The sequence below is a fragment of the Muscardinus avellanarius genome (genome assembly GCF_963383645.1).
Source record: "Muscardinus avellanarius genome assembly, chromosome: 11".
Classification (NCBI taxonomy): Eukaryota; Metazoa; Chordata; class Mammalia; order Rodentia; family Gliridae; genus Muscardinus; species Muscardinus avellanarius.
The window spans coordinates 100,314,123-100,340,456 of record NC_137797.1 but is presented as its reverse complement, the minus strand read 5'-3'; the positions used below and the strand labels follow the sequence as shown (position 1 = coordinate 100,340,456).

The following is a 26,334-nucleotide window of genomic DNA, read 5'->3' as shown; positions in this document are numbered from 1 at the left end:
AACATTGTCCATTTCCTATCCATTACTTTTTTGAAGTTTAATTTCATTGTGTTATAGAAGGAATGTGCTCAAGTAATTTCTTCCTTGAAATGTTGTCAGACCTCAGGAGGATGACATAGCACTTGGGAAGGAATATACACCCCAGTAAGCCAGCGCTGGAAGCCAGGATCGCGAAGGACTCCACAGCCACCATGAGTCGGCCTTTGGTGCTCAGGTAGGTGGGTAAGAAGCAGACCCACACGCTACAGAAAACCAGCATGCTGAATGTGATCATCTTGGCCTCGTTGAAAGTGTCCGGGAGCCTCCTGGCCACAAAGGCAATCATCAAGCTCAGAAGCGCCAGGAAGCCCAAGTAACCCAGGACGCAGTAGAAGGCGGCGGGGGAGCCCTCGTTGCACAGCAGGACCAGGTGGCCAAACTCTGCCTGTGAGTCCACATCGGGGAAAGGGGGAGAAGTTCCCAGCCACACCATGCAGATGCAGCCTTGAATCAGGGAGCCAAGGACGACGATAGCGTTGGAGCCTCGGCTCACCAGCCTCATCTGCGACGCCTTTCCAGGCTTGGTGGCTTTGAAGGCCACCACCACGATGAAGGTCTTTGCCAAAATAGCAGAAACGGCCACAGAGAAGACAACTGCAAAGAACACCTGTCTCAGGGCACAGGTGGCTGGGCTGGGCTGACCAATGAACAGCAAGGGGCAAAGGAAGCAGAGCATCAAGGAGACGAGGAGGACGTAGCTGAGGTTTGTGTTATTTGCTCTCACGATGGGGGTGTGTCGGTAGAAGATAAACAGTCCCAAAATCAGAGCAGTGAGGACAAAAAAACTAATGGCCACAGAGACCAGAACAACTCCTAGAGTGTCTTCATAGGACAAAAATGTCAGGATTTTAGGGAGACACTGACTTTTCACCTCATTTACATAGTGATCTTCAGGGCACTTGACACACTCATCCATATCTGAAAGGACACAGATGGATTTATTCTGTTCCTCTATCATGCCCCAAATACACACATAACAGATATACATGTAGAACAGACCTTAGTTGTGTTGTGAAGAAAATGTACACACTTAAACTATCATTAGACCATAGTATTGAAAAAGTAGATGAACACTTTCCTTAATGTCAGAGAAATCATCTACCACATATTTGATTCCATAAGAAATACAAAGACTGAATTGAACTGAACAATGAGAAGGAGCACCATAAATATGGAAAGTGATGTTGAGAGAAAAATACACACTGTTTGAAAAATATATTTAATTGTCTATGAAAAGAACAAATCAGTTTTAGAGAAATTATTTTTATTATGGTGGAATAAATTTGTTTTTTTATTTAAATAAATTTTAATTTTATTTAGAATTCTCATTGTAGCACAAAATTAATTTGCAAAAAGTTTTTCCCATACATTTTGACGTCTTTCCATTATTCAGTTTAGTATCTTTCCTGCGCAAAATGTATTAAATTACTATATAAATAGGGATAAATACATTAAAGAAATTTCAAAACCTAAAGAGATGTGTAGGCTTATATTTTAGAATTTGACTGAAAAGTTTTGGTATATGCCTCTTTTTTTCTTTTGTGGTACTGGGGATGAAAATCAAGGGCATTCTGTGTTTCAGCTAAAATCCAGCCCTATTTTTTTATTCTTTATTTTGAAACAGGTTCTCACTAAGTTGTGGAGGGCTTCATTAAGTAGCTGAGGCTGTCCACAAACCTGCAATACTCCTATCTCGGCCTCTCAAGTACTGGGATTACAAGCATGTGCCACCATGCCCAGCTTATATGCTACATTTTTAATACGAAAATATTACATGTTTAATTGTGGTATGGGATTATATCTCAGATTTTTACTGAAATTAATTTTTAAATATTGAGTATTTTTATGCTGCTAATGTCTCTTTCTTAGGATTAATACAATTCACTGGTTTATATGGTTTAATACAGTGGTTTAATATGAATGGGATTCGTAATTTAATGTGACTCCTCGGCTCTCCATATTTGCTTTTCTCCAAAATCAAATGTTAAGAAAGTGGACGAAGGAAACCAATGTCATGATGCTTAAGTATTACGAGACTTTGAGTTAAGTTATTACCCCTAGTATTAAGTTAGTACCCCTAGTATTACATGTTACTCACCACAGATATGGATTCAGTAAGGGGGCTTTACATGGAATCCAGGCGTTCTTGGATTTGGGCCTCAGAAAAGTGACAACTTTGGGTTACTCTGTTCTTGATAGAAAAAATATAAATTCTACACTGCCCTACACTATCTGACCCCTTCCCACATCATACCAAGGACGGTCAATTTCATATTCCTGTTCTATCATTCACTACCCCTGATATTTGATCAATTCCTATCAAGCTTGTTTTTCTGCCCCAGACTTTGGTATACTCCCATGTTCTGCCCAAAGCCATTTTACTGTTTTTCAAAATCGGGCTCTGTTTCATCCCCCAAATCTGAGCTCAAATATTACTAAATGAAATGTCTTCCCTAACCCCTCAATTCACACTTGCTATCTCATATTAATTTCCTGTCATTACACTATTTTTTCTAGGACAAATCACAATCGACAATCACATATTTATTTTGTGTATTAGATATTTCATTCCTTCATAGGCCATAACCTGCTTGAAGATCAAAGGATGCCTTCTTGTTAAGCACGGTGTGCCCTACCTTTGACACGGTTAACAGCTAACTGTAGCCATGCAGAATGAAGATTTGTAAATAAATAAATATGCAATTATACAGTATTGGTTGAACAGTTTCTCCTACAAGAAATGCTAAAGCCCTAACAACAGATACCGGTGACATGTGACCTTTTTTGGAATCATGGTCACTGGAAAAGTAATCCAGTTAAGAGGAGGTCATTACAGGGGGCCCTGACTAGGTATATCTGGTAGTGTTATGCGTAAAAGGAAACAGCATGTGCGGACAGAAAAGGCAGGAGGAAAGCTATGTGAAGACCCTGGCGTGGTGGAAATGAAAGAGGAAGAAGCGAGCATTGGTGGGCACCAGTGGAAGCCAGGAGGAGCAGGAGTCTCCACTCTAGAGGTTTCACAGGAGACATGACCGTTCTGAAATCTTTGCTCTGGACTCTAGAACTGTGAGATAATTTCTGTTGATGTTGGCAAGTCATGAGGAAAATACAAAAAGAGATTAGTGGAAATGGTTCAGAGGGCCAGTAATTCAATTTTGTATGGTACTTTACATTTTTTTAAAATACAGAATTTTGCCCGGCATGATGGTGCACACTTGTAAAGCCAGAGCTTGGGAGGCTGAGACAGGAGGATCACACAGGTTCGAAGCCAGCCTCAGCTACCTAGTGAGGCTCTCAGAAACGTAGTGAAACCCTGTTTCCAAATAAAATATAAGATAGGTCTGGAAGTATAGCCCAGAGGTAGAAAAGCCCCTGGGTTCCACCCCTAGTACCACAAAAATAAATAAATAAATAAATAAATAAATAAATAAATAAATAAAATACAGAATTTTATGTTACAGCCATACCTAAGATTTGATGACATGGAAAGTTTGAAAATGAAAATAAAGAATACTTTATAATGAAAATCACAGGTACTTGGACAGCTACTTTAGCTCCAAAAATATTAAAAAATGAAATACAAGCATGGCGTGGTGGCGCACGCTTGTAATCCCCACGTTTGGGAGGCAGAGACAGGAGGATCGTGCAGGTTCAAAGCCAGCCGCGCAGGCTTAGGAGACCCTGTTTCCATATAAAAATGTAAAAATAGGTCTGGGAGTGTAGCCCAGAGGTAGAAAGGCTTCCAGAAACCCCAGTACCTCAAAAAAAACCCCCAAAAATGAAATAAATTTCCATTTAATGGAAATTAAATGTTGAAATAAAATAAAAGAAGATACATCGAGACTCACATTCAAATATGAACATTTCCAGAAACAAAAAGAAATACTGCAGGTCTGGGTCACCACTGCTGGCTTTTGATCTTCATTTCTAAAGAAGGCATAAAAATATTTTTTTAAATATTGTTTTTTCCTAACTTGATATTGTTGTCACTTCTGCATTTTTGTAGATAGTTCTTTTGTATTTTGTTTTTCCCCTTTTTGAATAGATTTCTTTTCTTAACTTACTGCTACACTGTAATCATGCATCTTGGTGAATTCAGGGTGATGGAGGCATACATTCACACGGTATCACTGTGTTCTTCCCCATTTCCACCCCATCCCTTCCCCTACCCTTTTCTCCTGTGCTCAGCACTGTGATTGGCTTTGATAAGTTTGTTCAGGAACAGCATGACGTTTGAGGCTTTGAAGGCCACCACCTCGATGAAGGTCTTTGCCAAAACAGAACAAACAGCTACAGAGAAGACAACTCCAAATCACACCTGTTCCAGGGCACAGGTGGCTGGGCTGGGCTGACCAGTGCAGAGCAAGGCACAGAGGAAGCAGAGCATTAGGAGTCAAGGAGGACTCGGCTGAGGTTTCTGTTAATTGCTCTCACGATGGGGATGTGTCAGCAGAGGATAAATAGCCCTAAAATTTAGTATTCCACTGTGCTCTGCCTAGAGCCATTTTTACTGGTTTTCAAAATCTGGTCCATTTCATCACTGATATCGCACTTGAGACTTCACTAAATGCAAATGTCTTCCCTGACCCCTCCATTCACATTTGCCGTCCCCTGTTAATTTCCTGTCATCACACTATTTTCTTTTCTAGCACAAATCACAACTGGTTCCACGTATTTACTTCTGTCCAAGTATTAAAGATTTAATTCCTTCGGAGGCTATAACCTGCTTGAAGACAAAGGTGTCTGCATGATGAGCACTGGGTACCCCCACATTTAACACACTTATCACAGCTGGGAAATGCATATGAATGTTTGTAAGTAAATGGAAAGGTAGTTATATGATACTGCTTAAGTACTTTCCATATGAGATATGCTAAAACCCTAACACCAGATACCTGTGAAATAGCACCTTATTTGGAAATAGGATCACTGAATAGGTAACTGAGTTTGGGGAGGTCATTACAGTGCACCCTGACAGAATACACTGCACATTATGGGAAAAGAAAACAGTGTGTGCAGTCAGAAAGGAAAGAGGAGAGCTAGCAAAGACAGAGGGAGACTGGAGTGTGTAACTGAAGGAAGAACCAAGGGCTGCTGACCACCAGGGGGAGCAGGAGAGGCCCTCTGCTCTACAAGTTTCTGAGGAAACATGACCAGGCTGAATCCTTGGGCTAGACAGTTAATGTCACTGGAGGCTATCATGATATAAAATACAAAATAAGATTAGTGAAAATGCTTCAATGGGGCAGTAATACAGCTTATAAAACACTTTATACTTTGAAAACTACAGAATGTTGTATAAGATCTACACCTAAGATTTAATGATACAGAAATGTTGGAAATATATATTAAGGGTTTTATAATAAAATTCTCAGGCTCTATGACAGCCACGTTTGCTTCAAAAAACTTTTGAAGATGATAAAAATTTGAACAAAAGTAAATAAAATGTGGAAATAAAAAGGAAGAAGACACATCTAGGCTCATATTCAAATATTAACATTTTCAAAAGCAAAAGGAATTACAAATTGTGAGGAAGAGTACAGCACAGATGACCACAATGTCTAAATAAGATAGGACTCTGCCTAAACAAGTTACCAGGGAAGGTTGCTAACCTGAGAGAGACCAGGTGAAATGTGATGGACACTGTGCAGGGAGTCAGAGTTGCCTAGGGAACTGGCTTGAGAGTTAAATACAGTCAGCCCATGACTTGTCTCTGTCCCTGGATATGAAATATCCTCAAAAAAGCATCCTCAGTATGAACATGGGTGAGATCTGTCTACTATCAAGGCGTTACAGAGTACAAGAAGAGGCAAATACAACCACTGTCACCACCTTATAGGCACGTGTATTTGTTCTCAGGGTATCAGAGATACTATTCTACTAAATAATCCCATTCATTAATTCTATTGAGAATTTTACTGTCAATCAAGCAATTGTCACTTTTTTTAATGTAATTGAAAGCAGGTTTATTTTCCATAGGAACTAATTTCATTTGTATGTGCCCATCATTTCTCCTTGGCTTCTTTCAAAATCCGATATATATATATATATATATATATATGTGTGTGTGTGTGTGTGTGTGTGTGTGTGTGTGTGTGTATGTTATATATGTGTATATGTGTATATGTATATATAGATATATATACACTCATACGTATATAAATATATACACACAAACATAAATATATAATCCATTATGTATATACATATACACATACATACATATATATACATCTTTGATGCAATTCTGCATTTAACCACAGTTGCCTTGATACAATAATCATTTTTACATTTTCCTATTTAGAATGTTTTAAATTGGTACAAATATAAGTAGAGATGAATTTATACTTTATCAATTTTTGAAAATCATCTGATATTATCCCTTCATTTAGTATCTTTCCTCCATCCCTTGAGTTGCTCCTCCTGGCATCCAGATCTCATGCCATCCTGCTTACCTCTAACGCTGCCTGCATGGCTGTTCTGGACCAGTTCCTCAGATGCATTTTCCCTACAATAAATCTCATGACACTCTTGTCCAATCAACTACTAACCAATCGATTGACTGTTTACACAGGTTTGCTATTTTTACTATTTCACTATTTTATTTTACGATTCATTTCTTTTTCTTTCTTTCCTTTTGGAAAAGTGGTTGAACTCAGGGGCATTCTACTTTTGAGCTACACTCATAGGTCTTTTCACTTTTTATTTGGAAACTGTCTTGCTTAGTCCCTGCTGATGGCTGCTCCTGTCTTGGCCTCCTAGTACTGGGATTACAGATGTTTATCACACTCTTAGCTTTTGTTCTTCACTTATAAAAGATTGCTTTAAACTTTTGCAAAACCGTTTATTTGTAATATGATATGGTTACCTCTATATGTTCAAAACTAATATTATAACTTATTATTTATTATTTCACATTAATTCCTGAGAGTCCAGTTGAAGGAGGGTTCCTCCCAGAGAGCACAGTATCTGCTCCTGGAGGTAGCCAGGGGGCGCCACCAACCTGAACTAACTCAGCCTCCTGCCAGGTGCACCTGCTCCTTGAGCTAAAGAAATGGAGGTGTTCTCCCTCAGAGCTGAAGGTCTGTGTCTCTGTAATTCTCAATTTATTTAGTGTTAAGCCATGTTTCAGTTTATACCTTTTCCACATTCTGAATAATTTTTAGGAATTCTTACCTGTTTCATTTGCAAACTCCCCATCTGGGCAGATAAGGCATCCAAAGCAACAGATTGGCTTTCCTTCAGAAAGTACTTTTTTAAAGCCAGGGATACAATTAACGTAGCAATCAGTAGAAGGATCCTGAGTAAGAGAGATGGAAGAGGGTGAGCTGGTCCAGAAACAAATTGAGCAACACCATGCAGGTGGGAGATTCTGAACTTTATGTGACATAAGAACTTAACTAAGAACTTAGAAACCCCTGGAAAATGTCTAATGACCCCTATGTTCCTCGATACTATGCCCCACCTCTCTTTTCAATGTGCCGCTGAATTTGGGGGGTGAATAATGCCTAACCAAGACCTAATATAAATATGCCATTTACAGTAAAATCCGAGTACTACATTTTATGTCTAATTTGAAAGAGTCTATTTTCATCCATAAATACTCATTTTACTTCTCACATTGGAATCAGATGTTTAAATTACCATTGATACCATGAACTTTCAAGAATTCTGATTTTACTACATAGGAAAAAGTCCATTTAATCTGTACCAGGAAAGACAATTAGTTTTTTTTTTTAACTAAACATAAGGAAACAGTTTTCACATGAATCCGAGGGCAGAAAGTTCCCATACTTGTCCTCACAGCAAAGTAAGAAGTAAGGGAAGTCTCCACCCAATGAGGTCATGAGTTTTCCTAAGTCCTACTCTGTGAGCGCTCTGGATTCTGAGGAATATCCCCAGCATGCCCATCTAAGGGGATGCTCACCTTTTCGCGGTCACCCCACGTTATCAGTTCATCATTTAATGATAAGTGCTGGACACCTTGTGATTGGAAAATGAACTCTCCAACCTTCACCTGGGCTTTGGTTCCATTCAGCAGAGACTGATAGTTAAAGATGTCAAGCCGGGTCGTGGACGTCATCTTGTTCATAATGTTCCCCTTCCCAACACTTCTTTCCAGTTGGCCTCTCTGCAGGAATGGGTGGAGCTGAAAGTGAAATAATTTTGAGAACTTGAGTTCACAAAGCCTAGAAATAGGAACAAATGGTATGACCTCTTTTCTTCCAAGTCACCATCACACACTTATATTGAGTTTAAAATGTACCCAAGGAACGTCTATGGCTATTTGCTTTATATATTTTGGGAAATAGGTTTCATAAAATCTATATGTGAATTACTAATGTTATCTTCATTTTGAAAATGAGAAAACTGAATTTTCCAAGGACTCCCAGTGAGTCAGTGAGGACACTGTCTCTCTTTTTAAAATCACTAACTTCTCATTTTAAGGAAAAATTATTAGAAACATCAGAAAATGTAGCTCACAAGGCAGAGTGTGGTCATATAAACTAGAGAGATGGGCAAATAATAAAATGGTAGTTTACTGGAAAGGAAAAAAAAAGCAGGACCCAAGAACTAGTGTTAAAATTACACCAGAATTGAAGTGATTCCACAGACTAAGTGCCCACTTGTCAGTGAGATGAAAACCCCTAGAGACCTAGGATTGTGGAAATGGGGGATGGGCACATTGACACAGGGTTTTCTCCAGGATCTCCACCAGCTTCTCGCTGTGAAGACCACAGAATAGCATCCTCCTTTATTCAGAAGGGGGAGCAAACAGTATTTTGAAACATGCCCAGAACACTGTTTCCCACAGACAAAGGAAACTGCCTTATTGGAGCCCAGTCAACCTGGAGCAGGCAAATCCACACCCAGCTCAGGTCCCTTCCAGCCTTCCTGTCTCACCTAAAGGAGAGATAAAGAGATGAGAAGCACTTGGAAGGTTACAGGTCTGGGGCACAGGCCCACTGAAACTCACAGGGCTTATCACCAGATCAAGGAACACTCCCCCATCCCAATCCCCAAGGCAGCAGGGCTCATCAATGTAAAACTAAGAAAGTGCAAAGATCAGATTGGTTAGAAGGCTTAGGGAACCCAGAGAAGATATGTGAGGCAGAAAACAAAGAGAGAAGAGGAACATGGAAACTCAGACAGCTACAGTTAAAGGAAGCAATATGAACAGCATAAGCAATAGGCAGGAAAAATGAACCCTCATAAAACAGGCTCAGTAAAGGAGCCTCAGTTCTTTGTGCTCAATGCATCAGGCTAAAAGACAAGAAAAACATCGATGTTACCTAGGGACAAAGGGTGCAACAGAACAAGACCCAAATACAGCTGACGGTTTAGAATCATCAGACTAGAATGTTAAGACTTTGATTAATGTCACAAGAGCTCTTCAGGATAAGTTGCACTATGCAAGCCAAGGTGAGTAAGCAAGCAGAGAGATTAAAAACTTAACAAAAATCTAAATGAAGTGCTAGAAATCCACTAAGAGTTAAGAGAAAAATGCTTTTTATGGTCCCAACTATAAACTGGATAGTACTGAAAAAAATTAAAAAAGCCCCACTGAGCTTGACATACATCATTAGAAACACCCCAATAAAATGTAAAATAAGAACAAAAATATATAAGAACTATGGGACATTTCTGCAGGTATAATGTCTATTCCGGTACTACCAATGGAGACAACAGAAGAAAGGGGGGAAAATATTTTCAGTACTAAGAACTAAGAATTTTCCAGTTGGAAGTAGAGGTAGATCAGCAAAGGGCATGTTGGGAGCATGTAAGATCAAAGGAAAATAATCCTTCAACTAAATGGCATGCATTAAACCACAGCTCTTGATAAAAGAAAGAATTCTGCTATGGATTGACTTTTTTATCCTCACCAAAACTGAAAATAAAACTCAGTCCCAAGGCTATACTGTTGGGATTTGGACTTAATGAGAGATGTTGTGATCTTGAGAGACCCACATTCAGGAATGGATTAATACATGATGGAGGACATGGAAGAAGCCTGAGGAACGAAAGGTTCCAAAAGAGTTAAGGCTGTTTGGCGAAAGGTCAAGCTTTCCGAGACTCTGGGTGACTTCTGGTCTTTCCGGAATTTCTCACCCCCAACCCACCAGTGAGAGTGGGAACTGGCTGTAATCATGCTCTTAATAATGTTTAACCAGGCCTCCTTGTTTCTTCTTGTTTCTTAATTTTCCCTCCATGATTGTATTCTGCAAGCACATGACGTATGTTCTATATCAATCATTCTGTATTGTGTTTGAGATTGTACTTTGATGTTTTTCTTTCTTTTGAAGTTGTGGTTTTGGTGCAGGGGAAAAGGTATAAAAACTTAGTTCAAGAGAATAAAGTTGTCAGTTGTCAAAGAGAAAATTGTCCGTGTCTTCATTTCAGGTCTCTCCCTCCCAAGTCCCGGGAAAGAATCCCCATAAATACACTATAAAAGGGTACATTAACCCATCAAATTGGTTCAGCCATTGACTTCTTCAGCCTTAAACTAAAAAAATAAGACCAAGAATTAAGAAATGGGAGGGCATCTAATAAATGGCCTCAGATCACTTAGTAAACAAGCAAGAGAATTCAGAGAGACTGCAGGATGGGAGAAAACCTTTGACAAATTACTTTTCTGACAGGATTAGTATCCAAAAATTTTAAAAATCAAAAAACTAATACCTTAAGAATAAAAAACCCTACATATGGTCAAATGAGGTAAACAAACATTTCTCAAAAGAAGATACAAATGGTAAAGTGATCCATGATAAGATGTTCGACATCTTTAGCAATTAGAGAAATGCAAATGAGTACTCTGAATAGTCGTCTCACTCCAGTCAGAATGGCAATAGTTAAGTCGAACAATAATAAACTTTTGTGAAGGATAAAAAGAGAAAAATCTTCAAAACGGGTTGAATATTAACATAGTCCCTCTAGAGATCACGGTGGAAATTTCTCTAAAGACTAAGAATAGAGCCACCTAGAACCCAGCTATCCACTTTTTCTTTTATTTATTTTTTATTTTTTGTAGTACTGGGATGGAACCCAGGGTCATTGAACCTCTGAGCTACACCCCCAGTCCAATTTTTTAGTTTTATTTTTTTTTTTGAAAGAGAGTCTCATTGAGTTTCAAAGGACCTAGCTAAATAGCTGAGGCTATCCATGAACTGTGAACCTCTGGTCTCCACCTCCTGAATGCTGGGATTACAAGGGTGGACCACCATGTTACACTATAATACTATATAGGAGGTCTCAATATAATAATTAAAAAGTATTAAAAGCCACACATTAGCATAATATCCAACAGTGAAAAGCCAAATATTTTTGAAAAGAAACAAAATTGAAGCATGTTTTATTATAAGAAGATGAAAAAAGAAGAAAAAAGTAAGAAGAAAAAATGTCCAGTTTCTCTTTTTGTACTAAGCATAGTATAAGAAGTCTTATTCACTGCAATAATGCAGGAGAAAAAGTAATATACCAGGCCTTCAAATTAAAAAGGAAAAGGTGAACTCATTTCTACCTGCTTGAAGATGGCATGATCTTCTGTGTAGAAAACCAAAAGAATCTGTACCAGTATTGGGAATGGCCTAGGAAGATTTGAGAAAGCTCTGATTAGTAATAAATATATTTCAAAAATCGGGTGAGTGGCAGATCTGTGAAAGGACTTGGTTTCTGCCAAGAAGCAGGCAACTATTCGATTGTAAATTAACCTAGCTAAAGGTAATTAGCAAGTCGATAGGAGAGGGGAACTAGGACTTCCTCATCCTCATTCTAAAGACAGGTTTACATAATTGGATAATCTAGCTAGGGTGGGAAGAGGGGTTGACCTCGTGAAAGGAGACACCTTAGCAAGTAAGGAGAGGAACCTTACAGGGTCTTTTACTGCCTTAGAATTATGTGAAACAAGATGGAGGATGTCGTGTATAAAAAGTCTGTTCTGTGTTTTGTGCTTCAGTGATTTCGTTTGAAGCCCCCCCTACATGAGGGCTGTAACTATCTTCTGTATTTCTATCTTTTTAATAAACTACTTTAAATCCTCAGCAAAAGTCCAGGCTATTGCATATCTATCCTTATCTCAGGACAAGAATCCTCAGTTTTTTGTGTTTTTGAGGGGAATTATTCCCAGGGATCCATCAAAGGTCCCTGGGCACAGTTCCCCCAGATGCTAACAGTCATGGTCTAAAAACGTAACGGAATCCATAAAAGAATATAAAATAAAAAATTAGACCCAATGTGCCAATTCAGTCAAGTGTCAGGATACAGAATCAAAATACAAAAATTGAGTGTGTTTCTCTATATTATCCACAAATTACACCAAAAAAGGAAAATTAGCTCTTTTGGATAGCATCAAGAAACTAAGCTATTAAGAGATGAATTTAGACAAGGAGGCAAAACATCTCTACAATGAATACTCTGTTAATGAAAGAAACTGAAAAGGCACACAAAATTGTAAATACATCTCTTATTCCTGGACTCAAATATAGTTTATATGCCCATGTTATCAAAAATTTATTAAAATTCAATACAATCCCAATCAAAGTTTTAGTGAGATTTTCCTCAGAATTTCAAAAATCAATTCTAAAATGTATATGGAACCACAAATGATCTCAAACACCTAAGGTTATCTTGATCAAGTGCAATAAACCCATAGGCATTGCATGCCATAATTTCAGATTACATTATAAAATAACAGTAATAAAATCAGGGTGATGTTGACAAAATAAACAGGTTTGTAAAGCAAAGAAAAAATTTGAGATCCATAAATAAACTGATATTTACCAGGTTGTTATTGAGAAAGGCCATAAGAACATAAAATGGGGTTAAAAGTAAATCACTTTCATTAATATTGGTAATAAATCTGGCTCTCCACAGGTAAAATGAGAATTAGAATTATTATCTTAAACCAATGATAAGTTATGAGGAGCTGTAACATAAAATAAAATACTAATAATATTTTTACAAATCAGCTATGCAGAAATACATATTTTTGTTGATTGGAAAATTATATTGGTTATGCAAATTCTGTGAAACCGACACCTGATTAATGAAGCATGAAAAAAAGAGTTCACAAATTAAAATAAATATAAAACAATTTATGAATGAAAATAGAGATTTAGAGAGAACTTTTACTAATTTGAGCTTGATTCATGGATTGCTATACTTAAGAGTAATTATCTGAATCCTGCTATTACACACAATGCAGAAAAATAATTTTAAAATGTTATTATTATCTAAATATGAAATGAAAAGCAATGAAATAGAAGAAATCCAGAGGATAATTTTTTCTGCTTTGATGTAGGGTAAAAAGAAGCATCAACCATAAAGAAAAAACTATAAAGGAAATAATATGTTAAAAAATCATCAATCCTCCCAGGGTTTGGTGGCGCACGCTTGTTATCCCTGTGCTTGGGAGGCAGAGACAGGAGGATCACGTTGGTTCAAAGCCAGCCTCACAGGCTTAAGAGACTCTCTTTCCAAATAAAAATATAAAATAGATCTGGGAGTGTAGCCCGGAGGTAGAAGGGTTTCCAGGAACCCCAGTACCACCAAAATAAATTTAAAAAAGATCATTAATCCTGCCAACAGTAAAATATCATGGCAAAATGAAAACAAATGAGAAATTTATTTACTGGTATGGGATATTTACAATTTACTATAAAGCAAGTCACTGTTATTAAGAAAAATAAGGACTTCCAGGAAGACGGCGATGGAGAAAAGCGGGGCTTACGAGTTCTGCTAACAACCAATCTCTATTAACACAAAATCAGCGCCTTTCATAGCCCGAAAACACCATCAGCAGAGAAACAAAAGCTGTAAATACAAGGGACAGAGAAAAAGAGGGCTGGAAAAGCGAGACGCCAGAAAGAAACCAGACCGCAGTGCTGTGGCCGGAGCTGCAGCATGGAGCCACGTGGGCACCAACTTCCCTCGCAGCATCAGGCCCCAGAGAGGAGGAGGACTCAGAATGGAGCTCACAGCCACAGAGGAGATACACCGGCCTCATGGCCGAGGACGCGGCAGCAGCGCCATACTGCTGACGGCAGCAGCGAGGTCATCAGACGGCACCAGATCAATGCATTCAACAGCATACCAGGCTCCAGAGAGGAGTGGCGTGTAGCGAGCTGAGGTGAGCAGCTGCGAATCAGTCGGGCAGAATTCAGCAGATTTTTCAGCACAGGGAGCGTCTAAAGCTCCCAAGGTTGGGCACAGCACACCCTGCAGGGACTCAGAGCAGAGCTCAAAACCAGAGAAGAAATACGCCAGCCTCACGGCCGAGGGCATGACAGTGATGCCATATTGCCACCGGGACAGCAGCTGTGAATTTACCGAATCCATTACAGCTCCATCAGCACACTCAACAACAGTGAGTCAAATTGCGGCCCCTAGAGGAGAAATCCCAGTACTGCACTCCCAGGGACTTGACCCAGTGGGGTAGTGGCGGTGGCAGAGATATCACATCATAGTTACAACTCCCCACAGGAGAACAACCAACCTGGCAAACCCTATGGTCTAAAGCAGCCTCAATTAACTCCCTGGGTCTGAGACTTTGCAATACAACCCAGTAAAGGAGTAGTGGGGACTGACATACCACAGACTCAAGATCCAGAGCACCTTCAGTTAAGTCGTAGTGACTCAGGGAAGAACCCAGAGAAGGCGCAAACTTCTGAAATCATGGGAAAGAGGAATAACAATGGAGCAATGAATGCCCACAACCCCACAACATCAGAACCTGATAAAACAGAAATTCAGAGATTTCTAGAAGGTCAAATTAAGAAAATAACTGTAGAAATAATAGAGGTGTTTTGAAAACAATTCAGAGAGAGCCAAAAAGAGATAAAGGATGCAATCAATGAAGTAAAGGCCTCAATTCAAAGTATAAACAACCGATTAGACCACATGGAGAATAGAATCTCACTCCTAGAAGATGATCGCTCCAAAAATGAACGCATAGTTTCTAATTTAGAAAAAAATATCCGACAGCAGGAATCTGACATTGAAGAAATATGAGCCAATTTTAAGAGAGCTAACCTAAGAATAATTGGAATAGAGGAAGGAAAAGAAGGTGAAACCAAAGGGATCAACAATCTCTTCAAGGAAGTAATAGCAGAAACCAAAGGGATCAACAATCTCTTCAAGGAAGTAATAGCAGAAAATTTTCCAAACATAGAGCAAGAGGTTGATACACAGGTCCAGAAAACTTATAGAACTCTCTTTAGACAGGATCGGAGAAGAAGATCCCCACACCACATAATTGTCAAAATGACCAATGTGGAAGCCAAGCAGAGAATCTTAAAGGCAACAAAACAAAGGGCCAAGTGGCATTCAGAGGCAAACCAATTAGAATCACTCCAGACTTCCCAAACCAAGTCATGAGAGCCAGAAGGGCTTGGAGTAACATATTCCAAACTCTGAAAGAAAACAACTGCCAGCCAAAACTTTCCTACCCAGCAAAACTTTCTATCAAATTAGATGGGGAAATAAGAAGCTTCCATGACAAACAGAAACTGAAGGAATTTATGTCTTCAAAACCAGCGCTAGAGAAAATACTCAAAGAGATTAACTACAAAGAAGAAATAGGTAACACACATCAGAACAAGAGAAACAAGATTTTCCATCCAACAGAAAACTAAAATTGGTTATCTTTGGAGATTCATTATTTATGTTAGTCTTTTACCTATCTCTAAATTGTATTGTTTGCTTTTATTGTTGCTAATTTTTAGGATTTCTAGCTGGAATATTAATATACCTACAGATATAGCATTTGGAAATATTTTATCCCATTCTATCAGCAACTTTTAACTCTGTTTACATTGTCTTTGGATATACAATATTTTTTAGGGAGTTTGTTTACCCTTCTGTTGCCTGTGCCATTGAAATCATATCCAAGAAATCACTGCCAATTTCAATGTTGTGAGGTTTTATGACCTAGATTTTCTTCTAAAAGTTTATAGTCTTAAGATTTATATTTAGGTGTTTTATCTATTTTGAGTTAATATTTGTATATGGTGTTAGGTAAGGGTCCAATTTTATTTTCATGTAATTATTATTTTTCAACAATATTTAGTTAAAAGATTATTATTTCCTCCACCAAATGTTTATGGAAACCTGTCAAAAATAACTTGACAACATATGGAAGAATTTATCTCTAGGCTTTTATTTAACTCCAATGGTTTATATATCTGCCTTTAGAACAGTACTACACTGTTTCACTTATTGTAGCTTTATATGGTTTGAAATCAGAAAATATACATCTTCTAGCTTTGTTCTTTTTCAAGATCGTTTTGGGTATCTAGAGCCCATATTTCATATTAGGATAGATTTTTTTCTGAAAAATAAATAAATAAATGTATGATAGTTTCACCTAAAAAAAGAAAAAAGAAAAAAATATTCTCTGGTAAGAAAGAAAGCAAAAAGAAATATTGAAATGTTATCTTGAAGTCATCAAAAGCTTGGTATCAGACAAATGAAACTGTTATGTGAGATTATCATTGTTAATTTTGGATACATTGCTATAATCCTAGATGTCAACCACTAAGCCAAGCATGGGAAGGAGGGATGGGGAGGGAATGGGGTGGGTATTGGGTAGGGGTTAATTGAGCGATGTGTGCATGTATGTCTACAAAAGATTTTTTTATCCCAATATGATGTATGAATACAGTGCACGAATAAAAAAATTTTTTAAAATAAAAATAACTTATTTCATGATTGTTCATGATTGTTCCCAGAGAAACAAAAATAATTTAAAAATATCTAATCACATAAGAGCCAAAATATTTTTGATGAAATAAGCTCAGGATCTGATAAACATTTTACCAAAAACTATGATTATTTTTGTGATGGAATATTTAGATTATCAAGGCAGAAAAGATCAATCTTCTGAAAGCACTTTGCTATAAGTATAATTTCTTATAAAAGGAAAACTATTAAATTATCATGAATCAAAAAATTAAAAGGACAACCCATATCCAATTAACCTAAAATAACACAAGAATGAGCTGCTCTTACCTGCCAAGGATGAGGAGTCAGGTTCTCGTCTTTATCAAGGGATTGTTCTTCCACTTGAAGTGAGAGTTGTTCATGAAGAGCCTGGGCAATGGCGTGCACAGCAGCATACACCTTGTGACTCTGGGTTGAGGTGTTCATGTCCCAAATATCTAGACTTCGACTTGCCAGGGTGTCATTTTGTGCACATCGACTCAATTTTCTAATCCCATCTTTAGACAGATGTGGACATTCAAATATCATAGACCACACATCCTGGATAAAGATATCATGAGGATATTTTGCAGGCTGAACACTTCTGAGAAAATCTTTAAAACCAGGAATCTCATCCATATGGAAAGAAAAGGATAATCCTCCACCAAAATATGTGTAACTTTGACGTGGTTCAAAGGGTACTGTTGTTATATCCCAATCAGAGATTGTGACAAAGATAATACCAGTTATATCAATGCAAAAAATGTTATATACAAATCTCAGAAGAGAATATGTGTCACCAAATACAATACTAACATCGGTATACATGATTTTCATTTGAAAAATGTCACTTTTAACTCTGTCCTCAGCAGGAAACTCTGAAATCCTTTCTGCAAATGCAACACACAGTCCATTGTTGTCCATTTCTTGGGTCATGTCCCTGAGGAACATTTCTCCCCTGATGTCATCTGGAACCACAAGGCCAACCCAGACCCAACCAAAGTGCAGCAGAAGTCGGATAATCCCCTGATACAGAGCTGCAGAGTCCCTGGGAAACTGGTAAAGAGATGGAAGTTGGACTCTGTCCCTGAGACTGAGGTCAAAGGGACCATAGCTGATCTAAATAGAAGACAAAATTATGATGCATATTTATCAAAAATTTACTTCACTCTATTTCTTACATCTACTGTGGAATTAAAACAATTAAAGAAACCACTTTATGAAGAAATAGCCATATATTTTATTTGACTCATTACTTGATTTCCACTTCTTACATTTTTATACCATGACCCATATTCCTTTTAAATGTATATCTGAATATAACTCAAAAAGCATTGATCTACACTTCTTATCAAGTAAAGAAATTTCATACATTGTATATAATTTCAGAATTATATACAATTGTACATTCACAATTATATACAATTAAACAATATATACAATATATACAATTATACAATATATACAATTATATAGAATTATATACAATTGTAAATTCACAATTATATACAATTTCTAGTATTGAGCTCTATGCTTTTCGATCACAGAAGTAATAAAATATGAATCCTCTAAGATATTTTTCCAAGGCTACATTATAATCTAACTCAGAAGACAAATATATTAAGCACTTTATAATTCAAAATAGAAAGAAGTCTAGGATATCGAGCCATCCCCATGCCTTCCTTTTACCTTTAAAATACATATTTAGCTATCACAAAATGAAAGATTCACATCTGAATGTTTTCCCTTCTCTTCATATATAATCTATTGTGTCCTAACCCTACATCTACTCCCATGTTTCTACCCAAATTCAGAGAAGATTCAGTTGAGTTTTTTCTACTACTGTTCCTACGTGTCTCTTTACTTTTCCTTTTGAACCTATTGTATCAGATATCGCCAAAGTTTCTTAGTATTTTCAAGACTAGGTCAGTGATGACAAATATGGTAATTCAAATGGCCATTGACCAGAACTCATTTTAGGCCATCTACTATTGGCTTCAAAGAGTTGGTCACACCACAGACCGTGAGAAAATGCAGAGGATCATCAAAAACAATTTGGAAAATTTATAATTTAATAAACTGGAAAATATAGACGTCAACAGATTTCTTTACACATAAAATGTACCTAAATTAAACCCAGATTATATAAGAAACCTAAACTGACCAATAGCAACCAAAGACACAAAAACAGCAACAAAAATATTGCATCAAAGAAAAGCCCAGGTTCAGATAAATTTCTAGCTGAATTCTATAACACTTTTACAGAAAAAACTAAACACAATGCTTCACAAATTATAGTCAAAAGTAATGGAATCCTTCCAAACTCCTTCTATGAGGTCAGTATCATCTTAAAACCAAAAGCAAGTAAAAAAAAAAAATTACAAAACAATACCCTTGATGAACATAGATGCAAAATACTCTAAACAAAATACTAATGAAATTCATTCAAAACCACACCAAGAAAATTGTATACTAGGACCAAGTTGGTTTTATTCCAGGGATGCAAATCTGATTCAACATTGCAAATTGTACATTTCATTAACCACGTAAGTAGAACTGAAGACAAAATCACATGATCGTCTCAATAGATGCTAAACAAGCATTTGACAAAACCCAACACTCATTCATCATAAAACACTGCAGAAAATTAGGATAGAAGGAACTTACCTCAACATTACTAAGGTAACATACAATAAACTCAAAACCAACATCACATAGAATAAAGAAAAACTGCAGGAATTCCCTTTAAAATGAGGACCAAGACAAGGATGCCCATTCTCATAACTCCTTTTCAATTTAGCCCTTGACACTCTTGCAAGAGTAATAAGACAGGAGAAAAACATGAAAGAATTCAAATAGGAAAAGAACTGAAATTATTTTTATTTACAGATGATGTCATCCTATCATCATAAAAAGTCAACCAAAAGACATTGAGAGATGATTAATAAACTCAGCAAAGTAGCAGAATCCAAAATCTGTTTTAAAACAGCAGTAGCTTTTCTACATGTCTACCATGAGTCCACTGAAAAAGAAATTCAGAAGATAATTCCATTCACAATAACCTCAAAAACCTATAAAATACTTGGTAATACTGCTAATCAAGTAAGGAAAAACTCTATAAAGAAAATTTATAAAAGACTAAAGAAAGGAATTGAAGATATTAAAAGCAATGATCTCCCAGGCTCTTGGTTACACAAAAGAAATATTATCAAAATAGCCATTCTAACAAAACATTCTACAGAATTAATATACTCACTAACATAATAAAATTTTATTATCAACAGAATAAAAAGTGTCATAAATTTTATATGGAGAAACAAAAGACATACAATAGCAACAGCAGTTATCAATAATAAGAACCATGAAAGATGCATCACAATTACTGATTGTAAATTATGGTACAGTCGGGCGTGATGGAGCACGCTTGTAATCCCCACGCTTGGGAGGCAGAGACAGGAGGATCACGCAGGTTGGAAGCCAGCCGCGCTTGCGTAAGTGACACTGTTTCAAAAATATAAAATAGGTCTGGGAGTGTAGCCTGGAGGTAGAAGGGCTTCCAGGAACCCCAGTACCACACACAAAAAAATAATTAATAATAATAATAATAATAATAATAATAATATTAAAATAAATTATGGTAAAGAGCTTAGTAACAAAAAAGCATGGTATTGGCACAAAAACAAACATATACACCAATGGAACAGAATAGGACATACAAAAAATCCACACACAACCATTTGATTTTCGACAAAGGTACAAAACACCTATCTATGTTTGAGAATGGACAAACTTTTCAACAAATGGTGTTTGGAAACCAGCATTCCTCCTTCTCCTCAATGTATTTTCTAGAATATGGTACACATTATAACTCTCCTTTCCTGAAATTCCACTATCTTTTCAAGCTTCTAATATCAAAATACCCCCATGGTCCCAACTGGGATCTTTCCCTTTTTCACAAACACATTTTCTAAATGATCGTTCATATTTATATGTCCTCCGTACAATTTAATTGAAACTATATATCTATATATATCCAACTGCTCATCAGTTACCTAAATTTGAATACTTAATACTTTATACTTATCAATTGCAAAACTTTTATTTTTGAAGATAAGTGCTTATTAATTGCTTGTGAATTTGCTGGATGAATTAATACATAATTTTAGTATTTAAAGAGAAAAAATCATTAAAGTATAAAAAAGATTAGCATCTGCATTTAGAAAGAAAACAGAATCCACTTTAGAAAACATACTAGATGCAATAAAATAAGCCACTTTAATAGATAAGACAAATAAATAGATGATCGTATTTTTTAATTTGTTGAAGCTTGATGTATATGTGAGGCTCATTTAATTAGTCTATTTTTTCTGTGTACTTATATTTTTCCAAAATTGAATACTTTCTAAGGTATTTGTTTCAGAACTGCATACTTGAAACACATGTGACATAGACTATTTTTTAAAACTATATTTGGAAAAACTGCATTTGTTGTATGAAAGGCAAAAAGGAATTTTTTTAAATATGAATGAGAAAAAATTATCCCTCCATCATCTCATGACCAATGGATAAGGTTAATTATATATATATTTACACATATATACATAAAATATAAGCATCATCATAAGTAAATGAATATTAACAAGGGAAAAATATTGGTAGCCTCATCTAATATACTTTTCAACTAACTACAAGAATTTCAAGAAGAAAAGTAATATAATAATACTGTATTATGGTTAGCCTTAAAAGTTAGATTTTTTTTTTACTTACCTGTGGTATATTGTAAAGAGATAACACTCGAGAAATCGGGGTTGATATTACTGTAGAAACGCCTCCTATCACGGCCACCAGCTCGTCTTTCTTCTCAGCCCTGCAGTTGTAATTAGGGACTGGAGGACTCTTTCCTGAAAGCAGAGACATGGAACTCTCCGTGGCCTTCATCGCAATAAAATCTGTGTTGAAGATATAGAAGCCCAGAGACAGATTGAACAACATGTTCACGTCCTTGTTGATTTGTTCCACAGCAAACACCATGGCCAGCAGGTGCTGATAGTGCTTGGTGAGAGCTCTAGAATACAAAGGAGAAAAGGTTATTTTATTGCTATTTACTGTAAAACAGAAAGAGTCATGCAGAAAAATCCAAGTGAAAATCTATGAAATGAATAGGACATTCTAAGTTGAAAATGTTGAGAATTTTGGTGCCCAAATAAATCCGATTGGCATTCTCATTTACAATAAAATTTACCATTGTGACATTTTAAGGTGTAGTTTAAGTCTGAGAAAAAAAGTACAGGGGATGAAGTAAATGAAAATTAAAATAATATAAATTTTAAATTTCATGGTATGGTTTTTGTCTTATATAATGGGATGTAGCTCAGGAGAAAATAATGTGGCCACACAAATATGATGTTAAATAAAGTAATTTAAGCCAAAAGTTTATAACACAATATTCTACATCTTTCTCCATAAAAAAGTAATTATCAACTTCGGAATGCATTTTCACCGGTCTGTGCAGTACAGAGAAGCCACATACTTACGCAAAAACAAAATCTGGCAAATGCACTGTATCCTGAAATCCAAACATATATTTGGTGTCCCTAAGAGTCGCTCTTAGGGAAAAGAGCCCACCAATAATGACATCTCCATCCTGATAGTAGCCAGGAGAAGCAGGGATAGCTGATAAGAGGGTAGAACTTTGCTCCTGGAATAAAAAGAAAGTGACAAGAAGAGGAAAAGCAAAGGGTAATTTCATATTAACACTGACAAATATTAGCATAACTGACAACACCTTAGAAATAGAGTGTATTGAGAATCTTCTCAAGAGATGCTCGTGACTAACAGCACTGTGTTCAAACACAGGCCTCTCCATTTGACATGGGGCCAGTTTTTAAAGCTTTGTCTTGGGCCTGATGTAATGTGCTATACGTAAACACTGCCTTGTTTTCTTGGAGTGTGTTTGATTTGCATCTGCTCAACCATCAATCCGTGGTGCATTCATACAGTTAATGTCAGTCTCCAAGGGGCCATAACTCTCTAACTTCACACCTGGTTCTGTTTCTCATACGAAAAACATCATCAAAAACAACTTTAAATCAGAAAACACTTCTAAGGATTTTGTATCCTTAGTGATTTCAGAGTAATTAGAGGTGCCAAGTACCATAGGGTACTTACTATACTGAAATTACACCAGCATGAGTCAAGAAGCTTCGTCCAAATGATTTCTCCGTTACTATCAAAAGTTAATAAGATAGCGAGTCCCATGTCTCAGGAAGGAGAATATCAAAGATCAGAGTGGAGCCTAATGCTTGAATAATCATGTATACATTTCTGCAAAACACATTTCCCAGAATCCACTCAACTGGCCATGGACGTATGAATGCATAAACAATGTATTGTATGAACACAATGGACTGTTATTCTGCCATGAATAAATCCAATATAATGCCATTTGCATAAAATGCATGGAATTGGATATCCTTATGTTAGGGAAATCCTCAGACTCAGAAGCACAAGAATTATATATTTTTATGACATATGTGCTGTCTAAACCAGGATGACACAGATGTAGAAGTGAAACTTTTAGAAGAGATCAAAGATAGGGGAGAGTGAGAAAGGTAAAAATGGTTGTGGTGATAGACACATGCAAAGTATGTAATATAAATGTGAATATATGCCACAATGAAGCCCATTATTCTGTATTAACATATGCAGTAATGAATATAAATGTTTAATGAAAACAAATGCGAAATTATAGAATATTTAATAAAGTATTAAAAATTTAAATTATTACAGGCATAATTTAGAAAACAGATTAGTATTTTTTGACAGAGAGATACCTTTTGATATAGAAAGTGTCCAGATGTAGAAACCATAAAATACTTCAAATATTTCTAAGGAGTAGAATTTCCTATGAATACAGTCTAATATATCAAGATACAATACACAGAAGTAAAAAAGAATGAAACATAGATATAATGTTAACCAATACAAGTATAAGCCCTTAAAATAGACTTGAGACATAGCGAAAATCACAGAAGACTACACATAGTAGAAGAGTTTCTTACATGATATTGACAAACGGTAAAATTCAACAGAGTATTATTTGAGAATGGAAAAAGGCAGAAAAGCAATTACTAATTCAAAATTAAGAATGAATCTTCCGTTTGGAGAACTAAAGTCAGTAGAATGCACTTGGGAAAGGATATAAAGATACCTCATGGGTACTGGTATTTCTTAAGTAAGATAATTGCCATTACCTTGCTTATGGAGTGAAAATTTCTTAAATAGTACATGGGTATTTTATTCTTTTGTTTATAATTGTTAAAAAAATAACAGGGAGTTTAGATAATTGTCGAGAGGCTGTTGTACCACAGCTGACATAGCTTTAACTTGACATCTATTTTGACACTGTTGGCGCACATTCAGTACATTTAAACTGGTGAACTTCTTTTTTCTCTTGTGATAACAGATCAGCTTTAATTCCAGCACCTGAAGCTATCCCAGGGTATACCCTATAAACATCACAGGACTGTTGTACACATTCAATTCAAAAGTGACAACTGTGCCGTACCACTCAGTATCTCAAAATCAGTAATCAAGTTTTGAATGGTTTAAACACAATCCACACAATTAAAACAAAATCAGAAGGCCTCCACAGTCACACTAATTGTCAATTTTATGTTTTACGCTTAATACTTGAAACACAGTCTAGCAAAGGATTTTAAGAGTGACTTAGTCTCATCCTGTTGCATTCTATTGGGAAGATTTCTTGAGTAGAGATACGGCTGGCCAAAGGTACAGACAACCAAGCCCAGACCAGCAAGAAAAATTTTGTCAGTTAAAAATGAACAGTGAGAGTTAAATACTCATCTTTATAATGCACAAGGTATGATGTGAAAACATATTTGCTTACAGAACCACTCCTCCTCTTTAAGATGATAATATTCCATGTGGCCAAATATTTGAACTCATTCTGATCTTAGGCATTTCAATGTGTACTTGGTTTCTTAATTTAACTCTTTTCACAGCCGTGCTCAGGGTATGAATGAATAATTTGTGTCTGTCTTCCTTTTCAAGGATTTCTGGGATTCAAAAACTAAAACTTTTTGTTTAGTGTAATATTAAATATGGAATTGATCTTTCCAAAGTCAAGAGATGATTAATGCTTTTGCTATATACATTTATACATTATTTTCTTATCAAATTAGGTAACAAGTATTTTAAACTAGTGAACTTTTGATGAGGATCATACAGTTGATAGTTAAATATTTGTGTATGCTCCTGCCAAAAGGTTAGCTATTTCTTAAATTTAGTTAAAGATCTATTTGTTAGGGAAACACGGAAGGCAGGTCATAACTGGGAATTGAGATAGGCTAAAAATGCCATCAATTTGATGTTCTTTAGCCAGGTGAGAGCTGTGTCTGATTTAATGGGCCTAAAGAATTCCTCTCAAGCCTCAGGGCTTTAAATGACCTGCAACTGCTATGCCAAAACAACCCACATTCACGTGATCTGACAGAAACTGGGAGTCAGTGATTACTGAAAACTCTATTTCTTTGATTATGGCTGCCACGCATCAGCAAAGACTTCTCCACCTGAGAGTATGCAACAATTAAACATGAGCTTCAGAAAACAAGTGTGAGGAAATTGTCCACGATCCTTATCCTATGATAAGCTGGTAACAGTGTGCCAACAGGAATTGCTTTACTAGAAAAAGAAGTTCCTAAAAAAAACACGTTAAAAAATTAGTCTACATTTCTCCAGGCCTTTTTAATTACAATTGTTCCCTCACATTCCAGGACTTGAACCTCACCTCGTGATCCACATTTATGTCCAGACACATCTAAATGCTGGATAATGAATTTAATAAATTATAAATGATAATTCGTTATCCTAAGGCAAGATGTAAAAGAGAAAAGGTCTGAAAGTTCTGAACATTTCAGAAAAACACACTCTCCCATATTGATGGTTCCTCTCCCTCTCTCTCCATAGGTCTTTCTTCTCCACTGCTGTGTTGAGGCCCAGTGCTGAGGCTCTGTCTCTACCCTCAGGTTCCCCTTCTGTTTCCCACAGAGCTTGCCTAAGCTTCGATCCATGATGAATCACCAGATCACACTCACTATTTAGACAGTCCAAAACCTAAATTTGTAGCTCTCATTTTATAAGCAGCATCATGAATGAGAAACACATGCCACCATCTTTCTACCACTAGACTCTAGGATTGCTTAAAAATTCATTTTTGCTTAAATAAGAAGAAAGTCACAGCCAGTGTAAACTCACCATAAAAAGGCATATTTTAAGCAGATATTATGTTTCCAAATGAATGATCCTATTTCATTCTACCCTTAATCTTTTGCTAGACCTGCACCTGTTTTTTAAGATGAGAAAACTATTCAGAGGACAGTGGGACAGACACACTGCACATCTCCATCAGTCCTCAGGGCTGTTAAATTTCACCATCTGTTTACCTGACCCCGAGCTCTGCTCCCTGGAATGGTGGCCTCCCGTGATGACAGGGGCACTTGATGATAGGACCAGGGCCACACAGTCACTGCAAGACACATTTTTGATTCATATTTTCATAACATTGTCCATTTCCTATCC

The 26,334-nt window shown here is 36.6% G+C and overlaps 1 protein-coding gene across 1 annotated transcript; it reads right to left on the bottom strand.

Annotated features, from left to right (window-relative positions):
- Positions 1-43: 43 nt before the first annotated feature.
- LOC308269620 (vomeronasal type-2 receptor 26-like) lies at positions 44-26,294 on the bottom strand (the record flags this gene model as incomplete). The annotated part of the gene is made up of 7 exons (XM_080704987.1): positions 44-957; positions 7,216-7,339; positions 7,967-8,188; positions 17,044-17,853; positions 21,502-21,799; positions 22,269-22,432; positions 26,199-26,294. 7 exons carry the CDS (start codon positions 26,292-26,294, stop codon positions 44-46), a joined length of 2,628 nt encoding a protein of 875 aa, XP_080561113.1.
- Between the last annotated feature and the right edge of the window lie 40 nt (positions 26,295-26,334).